Raw genomic sequence first — 8282 nt, forward strand, 5'->3', positions numbered from 1 at the left:
TAATGCTTGCGACTAGCCACTGAACTCTAACTGATAAGGTCATAAACAAAACGTCAAGAGAGCCCTATGTCATTATACCACAGCCGACACAAACACAGCGCACTCTGCCCATGGCCAAAGAACAGAAGGACGACTAAAACGCAAGCCGATGTGTTGCAGCATCGTAGGGCCACTAAATGCCATCCGTGAACTCGTGGCGATTTACAAGGTGAAGAGAAGGCACGAAAGCTGCACACAGCGCCCCGCGGGCCGGGAGCGCGGCCGGGGCAGCGCGGGCGGGACGGGACGGGACGGGCGGGGCGGACGGGGCGGGCGGAGCCGGCATCGCCCGCCGCCCCCACGGGCCCGGCCCGGCCCGGCCCGCTCCGCTCCTCGGCCGGGGAAGGAAGGGTTTACCCGCGAGGGTTTGCTGGGGGGGTTGGGGGTTGCTTTCCGGCGTCTTGGATGCGGGGCTGGTTTTGTCTTTGGAAAGACTCCTGCAAGGTTTGTGTGGTGAGCTGGAAGGAGGCGGGTACCTACGCGTCCTCCTTCGCCCCCGGCCCGGGCGGGGGACGGCACCAGCCCCCGGGCACACGGTAAGATAGGAGTCCGTACATAGAGAGATGAGGTGAAAATGGTTTATCTCGTTAGAAACCGGACCACAGGTGAACACTACACATTCTTTTATGACAAAAGTTTGTTTTATGAAATAAATTTTACTAAGCAATAAGCCAGAATGTAGAAAAATACATTTTACCTCCAAACTCAATAAACAAGGAACAAAAACTTTCGTAGTAGTGCATAATTCTTTAGTGGTAGCTACAACAGGGGTTCCTAAACTTGTACAATAAGAGCTTGCATAAAACAGAACAAAGGAGTGAGAGAGCGTTCACAATCTTTTTTTTTTTTTTTTTTCCCAAAAAGAACATAACCCAAAAAGGTGACTCAGGTGGGTTAAACAGAGCTCGGAAAAGTTCGAAGAGAGGATGAGAGGCGGGAGGTCCTACAAGAAAAAGCAATCAAAGAAAAGAGCAACTCCGACCGAAAAATGCAAAGGCGAGAACCCTGCTCATTATTACACATGATGAGAAGCATGGACAGCACTGGAGAGTAACACACTGTACTTTGCATGCAGGTCCAGTACCGAGCTGCCCGGGGCAGTTGGGTAGCGGATCGGAGGTGGGATCGCCTCGTCTTACCTCGACCCTCGCGGCACCGGCTCCGGCACAGGCTCCGGCCCCCGCTCACCTCCCCACTCTTTCCAAACGGGTCCTGTCTCTGCTTTGGCTTTGTTCTGCAACTCTGCCCAGACAGCCAGAAGGGCAGTGCACGGGGCTTGGTACTTACTGCCCTCGCTGCTGGTTCGGGATTTGGGGATAGGGGTTTTGAGTTTGGCTATTTTTGGTTTTGTTTTGAATTTTTTTTGTTATTATTATTTTTAGTTTTGGGGTTTTTAACTATTTCTCCCTCCAATAGGCAACAGAGATGCACAATTTGGATCGAGCTGTTGTTTTCACAAGATAATTATCCTCTAAGCTCATTGTTTGAGGATACACTAATAGAGATACAACTGGAATCAAAGAAAGCAGGAGAGAAAAAAAATAGTAATCGAAATCTAGAAGAAAGGGGACGCTGCCCCTTCAGAGAGGCTAGTGGCAAAGGAGCCTGCCTTGAGACTCACCAGGGGAAGAATCTGCTTCACCAATTCTCCCAAATCAATTTCCTCATAATCCCCCTGGGAGCAGGTCATCCTTCTCTATATACAGTAGCAAATGGTGAAAATTAATGTCTTCGACCCTGTCTCGGATAAAAATACTGTCCTTTTTAATTTCTGTTACAAAAATAGGAGTAATATTCAAAACAATGATTGTCTCTTTTTTTCTATTTATTTTATATAAAAACATAAACAGCTCAGGCGAATTCTTGTTCTTGTGCAGGCTTTTCATGAAGAATTGTTCTTTACTATTCTTAGTAGTATTTATATATATATATTTATATATTATATATAACTTAATGATTGGTCCACAAAGTAGATCTGTGCGTTTCTCTAGTGCTTTTTGTACAAAAGAAAAACAATATTATTATCAAAATATTCATTTAATGGCTTTACTTCATACATAAATACATGTTTAGATAACACAGGAGCGGTGATTGTTCAGTCAGTTTGGAAATGACTTTTGTTTTTGTTTAGATTTTGTTGTTGTTGTTGGGTTTATCTCTCTCTCTCTCTCTCTCTCTCTCTCTCTCTCTCTCTTAGGACTTTGTATACACAGGAGTGGCTGGTTACTCACATCGCTACAAATACGCTACTCGGCGTCCTTTGTTTTTAATTCTTTGTTTATACCTTTTCCCCAGGACGGCTGCTAAGTATTTCTTGACAGCCATTTGTTTCCGGTAGCGGCTGTAGCTGTCCGTGAAGATGCCGTCTATGTGCCGCTTGGTCAGCGGTTCCGCATCGTCCCCCAGGCCGCCGCTGGCACCGCTGCAAGCACCGAGAAGCACAGCTGCATCAGGCGGGGCCGCCCCGCCCCGCTCCGCGCCGCCCCTGCCCCGCGCAGCCCCGCGCAGCCCCGCGCAGCCCGCGGCCCCCGGCGCAACACGTTGCGCGCAAGATGCGCGGCGAGACAAAGGCCGCGCCGAAACCGCGCCCGACGCCGTGCGCGCAAGCGGCGGCGGGAGAGACAATATCTCCCGGCCATGAATTATTCATTGCGGCCGCCAAAGCTGCTCTCCCCGGGGCTTCATTAACGTGTTACCTTCTGCCGAGGGGCAGCGGGTGGCACCGGGCCCGCCCGTGCCCCGCCGGCGGCCCCGGGGAGCCCCGCCCGGCGGCTGGGGGCGCGCAGGGCTTCGAGCGAGCCTCGGCTGCTGCAGCTGAGCCCTCGATCACCGCTCTCGATAAGCTGCTCCCCCCAGCAAACCGTAAGGGCTGCCCAATTTGCTAATTTTAAATCGGCTGACTATAAAAATTTTTAGAGACGTATAGGTAGATAGATTGATATAGATTGACATAGATATAGATGTAGATATATAGATATATATAGATGTAGATATATATATATATAGATATATAGATGTAAATACATATAGATAGATACACATGCATGTGTGTGTATATCTATATCTAAATATATATACACATATACATCCGTATGCCCGAGCGTAGTAACCCAAACAAACCTCCGCGAACGCCCGCGCTGACAGCCAGGCTCACGCTGCGCCGGGAGCGGCCGGGGGCAGCCGGTGCTCGGGGAGCCGGGCCCCACCGGCCCCATGGCGGGAGCAGCGCGATCCCGACCCCGGCCGGGGCAGCTTTGTTCCCCCCCAGGCGCGGCCCTTCCAGCAGCACCAACGCCCACCGCGGAAAAGAGCAAGCAGAGAGCCTTACCCGACCCGCTTGGCCATCAGCGAGTGCAGATATTTCCTGGCGGATAACTGGCCCAGGAGTTTCCTGTAGGCTTTGTTGAAGATCCCATCGGCGTGCCTGGGCAGAGGGAAGAGCCCGCGGGTGAGCGGCGGGTCGCGGGAGCCCGGCGGCAGCGGTGACCATCGCTCTCCGCCAGCGAGCGGAGGGCGGCATCTCCCCGCGTCCCCCGGGACCCCTGGTCCCCACCCAGATCCCTCCCCGCCGCGCTCGCTCGGTTCCGCGCCGGCCGGGCATTCCGGCTCCGTTCGCGGGAGCAGCGCCAGCCCTCCTCGGCGCGGGTGGCTCCCCCGCTCCCTCCCCCGCGCTGCTGGAGGTAAGGCGGCTTTTCCATTCCTTCTGAGCTTTACACTGGGCACCGCGACCTGGGCAGTATGGTCGTTTGTTTGGGTTCGGGATTTTTATTTTGATGTTGTTGCTGTTTGCTTGTTAGGTGTCATTACTATTTTTCCCCCAATCGGTTCTGCCAGACCCGTTTTTGTCCCTACTCCAAATTCACGCCTGACACCCCGCGAGTTGCAGTCACCTCTTTTCCGGTGGGTAATACAAGGTGTACATCTCGCCGATCACGGAGGACGGATTCGCTATACCGAGGGGCTCTTGGTCGTAGGCGAAGTCCTGCAGGGTGTTCCCGTCCTCGTCGTAGACTTCATCCTCCAGCCTGGCAACGAGAGCAGCAAGGAGAAGGAGTCAGCCGGGCTCCGCGGGGCGCTCCGCTTCGCTCCCCGCTGCCGGCTTCCGGCTGCCTCGGCGGCCGCCCCTCGGCGGAGCCACCCCGGGGAGCCCCGGGAGCCCCGTCCGACTGCCCCATCCCCTCCCTGCACCGCCCGCTCCCATCCCCGCCCTCTCCTGTGCGGGGCAGGAGCGCGGAGAAGGGAACACACCCGCCGTCAGACGCGCCCCAAGAACCCCCCAAACACCCCCCTCCCCCGCCCTCCGCGGCCCACGCCCGGCCTGGGGTGCATCCATCCCCTCTCCGCCGCCGCCGTGGCTGCGCTTCCCGAGCGGAGCGCACGCCCAGGCGCGCAGGCTGCGCGCACACACGCGTTTGTGTGCCGGGGGCTGGGCCGGAGCCGAGCAGCCTCCGCGGCCGAGACGGGGCGGTGAGCGGCAGCCCCGGCGGCGGGGACCGCGCCCCGCTCCTCCCCGCAGCGCCCGCCGGCACGGGGGGGCTTCGCCCGCTCTTTTTCGTTGAATGGTGCCTCTGCCCTTTGAGATCTCGCCACTTTGTGCGCGTCCCAGCCCCCCCAGCCCCCGCTCTCTGCCTCCCTCTCTGCAGTACGATGTAGGTCATTGCACGTTACAGGCAGCTATTTTTGTCTGTGAGCTTTAGCGGAGGTATTAATAATAGATGCCGCTAAAGTGTTTCACTCCTGCTAATTCAGGCGCTTGAATGAAGAAAGCCGGCTTGCTGCCGGCTAATGGCCCCTCAGGCCACCGAGCCCGCTGCCCCCTAGCCGCACTGCCCAGGAAGATGACGGGGGCTGCTCCGAACCAGCTCCGACGGGCTCCCGGTGACGGCAAGGACACCTCGGAGCCCCAAATAGGACACGCACCTCGGACAACCTTGCGCTCCCGGCATCCCCCCCCTCCCCCTTCATTTCCGCACGGCAGTGACCCCCGCAGGGCACCCCGGAACAGAGCCAAGCGCCGGTGGAGCAGGACGACAGCACCGAGCCCCAAAACTCCCCCAAGCCAAGCAGCACCGGTAGCCCGAGCAGGCGACAAGCAGGGTGAGAACAGGCTGCCAGCGGCCGTCCCGGACCAGGCCCCCCGAGCCCCCAGCCGCAGACCAGCGCAGGAAACTCCCTTGTGCTGGTGCCTCCGGGCGTCCTCCACTCCTGCCCCAAACACAGAGGAATCCAAACGCCCGCGGCTCCCAGCTGGAAAGGGACAGCACAGGCATCAGCCTGCGCTGGAGCCCAGCAAGACACCTCCGAGCACAGAAAACCAAACAACCTTGTGCCAGCCCCTTTCCCTCTTGGGAAAAGGAAATACACAGCCAGGTAAACAGGGGGAGACACCGAATCCCCACCAGCTCCAACCCCGCCGCACGAACCGTGGCAGCTCCCACACGCTCGCAGACACCGGCGCACCCGACCCCGCGCCCCGCTCCCCTGAGCCGGACAGGCGGTGCTCGGCGCTCACCCCGGGCGAGCTGCGGGCAACCAGAGGCTGCCAAGGGCCCCGCAGGACACGGGGCAGACGGGAGAGGAGCTTTTGGGCCCCGTCGACATGCAGCCGGGACCTCGGCCCTCTCCCGCCGACACGCACAAGGTCCCCCACTCTCGGGGACTCCAGCGGGTACGAGAGGCCGTGGGTCACAGTGCCGGGGTCCCGAGGAGCGGACCTGGGGGTGCCAGTGCTGCAGCCGGTGGAGGGGGTGGGCACACAGCCCAAGTGGAGGGGATGTCCTTTGGTAACTCTACTCCACATCCCCTCTCATTCTCCTCCCCGGTAAGATTCCGCTGCCCTTAGCTGAGCTGGGGCTGAGGGGCGCTGAAACGATCCCGACGGAGCTCCCGGACAGCTGACGGACCTACCTGAGCGCCGGGTACTGAAGTCCAGCCGCAGGTGAGCAGTAGACGCTGCAGTGCATTATTATGCCATAGACCAGAAGTGCTAAGATCGCTTTGCTACACATTGCCACTCTGTGCGGGAGGGAAAGGAAACTGCTGTAAAAAAAAAAAAAAAAAAAAAAAAAAAAAAAAAAAAAAAAGGGGAAAAAACCCCGAAAACAAACAAACAAAACCCCAATAACAACAAAAAGCCCTACCACTAACAAAAACCCAAAGAAACCACCCCGCGGCTCACCAACCCCCTGGCCTCGCCTGCCGGAAAATGAGGCAGAGCGGCCCCGGAGGACAAGAAGCGCCCTGGGCAGGCGGGTGCAGAGAGCTGCGGCCGCCGCCCGCCCCGTCGGTGCCCGCCCGCCCCGGGAGCGCTGCGGGAAGGCCCGGCGAGCCAGCTCGTGTCCTTACCATTAAACTCTAGACACCCGGCACTGAGAGCGTTTGGCTGCGAAACTAAAACGGCAGGTCTTGGGGCGGCAAAAAAAAAAAATAAAGACCCAAAATGGGGAGGGGGAGAGAAATCGAGCTCTCTCCCAAGTTGCGTCCAAAAGGAGTTAAAACCCTCGTGACATCGCCTCTCCTATGGGCGAGGGACCTGCAGGATGCAGAAGATGCAGAAGCGGCGGCAGTTAGTTGTTAGCTGGTTTTAGGGCTATCCACTCCAAAAAGAAAAAGAGAGGCAGGAAGGGAAAAAAATAAAAAAGATAAAGGAAAAAAGTTTGCAGGCGGCAGCACAGATCTGGAGTGGAGTCTACGAGGGAATTGAGAAAGAGGGATGGAGCGAGATGCCGCCGGAGAACGGAGCGCTGGGGGAGAGGGAAGAGAGCGAGCGAGTCCGGGAGGGAGCGGAGGCGGGAGCCGCGGGCTGGCTGCGTGCGATGTTGTCTTCCCCAGATCTCTCCCCTCACTGAGTGCCTTCAGCCTTCTCTTCTTCTCCTGCTCGGTGGCTCCAAACTTGACCAGCCTTCCGCAGCCTTCCGTCTGATACGCAATTAGCAAGAAAATCTTTGCAAACACCCCGCTTCGGCAAGAGCCCTCTTCGTAAACATTTGCCTGCTTGTTACCTTACAGGACGGGCAATATTGTTTGTTGCCCCCGTAGTGGTGTCCGGATTTTTATTCATGAATCAAATGCCTTTTTTTTTTTTTCTCAGTCACGTAATAATCGGGTATCAGAAAAGACGTCACCACCCCAATTCCTCAAGGAACACAGTTCTGTGTCGTCCTCAAAGATGAGCTTATCAGGAGTCATAAAGCTTCTCATAAACACCAACTCACACTTCCTCCCCCCCCCCAAAAAAAAAAAAATAGAAAAAGAAAACCTAACAATCAAACAAACACGCAGAAAAGCCCCACCGCACAAACCCAAAAGGATGTTCGCCACAATAAAGTTTTACCTGACGTGGGAAGGGAAGCGGAGGAGAGCAGCGAGGGGTGGGGTGGGGGTCCCCCGGCTTGTTGGGCTCCCCCACGGCTTTCTCCGGGTCTTTCCGCGGGGCCAGCTCAGCCCGCACGCAGCCCGGGGCCGCCGCTGGGCGCAGGCCCCCGCGGAGCCGCCCGGCGCTGAGCGCGCAGGCGGAGCAGCCCCGCCGCGGAAACCCCCACTTCCGCGGAGATTTAAGAATTTAAGTGCCTATTTTTTTTTCCAGGCCCCCATTTATTTTTTTCCCTTTTTTTTTTCTTTATCTTTTTTCTTTGTCTTTTTTTTTTTTTTTTTTTTTTTTTTTCAAGGATTGTTAGTATTGTTCCCATTACACAAGGCATCCCTCCCGGGGAAACCAGCAGCGGGGTGACCGCTCTGCGTGTATTGAAGCCGCGTAAGGGACAAGCCCCACGGTCCCGCCGCAGGGAGGGTCCCACGCTCGGCCGGCGCTGCCCGGGGAGGAGGGGGGCGGCTTTTCCCCTCACTCCCATGGCCCGACCCTTTCGTCTCTCCGCCTTGTGCAGAGACAGATGTGCGGCTCGCAGCACTTGGCAGAGAGGGAGGGAAGAGCATCGCCATGAGGGAAAAAAAAAAAAAAAGAAGTTGATTTGCCTGAGGGACCGGGAAGGAAATCCCTTCTCTGGGGACTTCCCCGCCGCCGGAATAATTTTCCCCCGAAGTGATGCGCCGGGCGCGGGCCACCGGCGGGCTCCCAGCCGCTGCAATTGCTGCTTGTCTCCGCACTCCCCTCCCTCCGCGACCGAAAATGTGCCCTTCATTTCCGAGAATTACCCGAAGAAATACAGGCTTCAGGAGCCATTACTAGACATTTTAATTATTGGGATCATAACCAGATCGTTCAGGAAACAGCAATAATATAGTTC

General features: G+C 56.7%; 1 protein-coding gene across 2 annotated transcripts; it reads right to left on the minus strand.

The window, feature by feature from the left end:
- Positions 1 to 658: 658 nt before the first annotated feature.
- On the minus strand, positions 659 to 7492 carry ADCYAP1 (adenylate cyclase activating polypeptide 1). Of its 2 annotated transcripts, none has more exons than XM_063167142.1 (5): positions 7373 to 7492; positions 5947 to 6054; positions 3930 to 4064; positions 3368 to 3463; positions 659 to 2461 (listed from the first exon to the last, which is right to left on the minus strand). In XM_063167142.1, the coding sequence occupies exons 2-5, from the start codon at positions 6045 to 6047 to the stop codon at positions 2275 to 2277; spliced, it is 519 nt and encodes a 172-aa protein (XP_063023212.1). In that variant the 5' UTR covers positions 6048 to 6054; positions 7373 to 7492; the 3' UTR covers positions 659 to 2274. The 2 variants fall into 2 exon arrangements, with proteins under 2 accessions (XP_063023212.1, XP_063023202.1); XM_063167132.1 differs by lacking the exon at positions 7373 to 7492 and adding an exon at positions 6385 to 7066.
- Positions 7493 to 8282: the final 790 nt, after the last annotated feature.

The sequence above is a fragment of the Melospiza melodia genome, chromosome 1 (assembly GCF_035770615.1).
Source record: "Melospiza melodia melodia isolate bMelMel2 chromosome 1, bMelMel2.pri, whole genome shotgun sequence".
Lineage (NCBI taxonomy): Eukaryota > Metazoa > Chordata > Aves > Passeriformes > Passerellidae > Melospiza > Melospiza melodia.

What these genes read in the sequence shown, in the direction of transcription:
- ADCYAP1 (XM_063167142.1), bottom strand. Translation starts at nt 6,047, where the DNA reads ATGTGTAGCAAAGCGATCTTAGCACTTCTGGTCTATGGCATAATAATG. An exon ending in CTTCAGTACCCGGCGCTCAG is followed by an intron (nt 4,065 to 5,946) that starts GTAGGTCCGTCA and finishes TCTCGTTGCCAG; the next exon opens with GCTGGAGGATGAAGTCTACG. An exon ending in TATTACCCACCGGAAAAGAG is followed by an intron (nt 3,464 to 3,929) that starts GTGACTGCAACT and finishes CCCTCTGCCCAG; the next exon opens with GCACGCCGATGGGATCTTCA.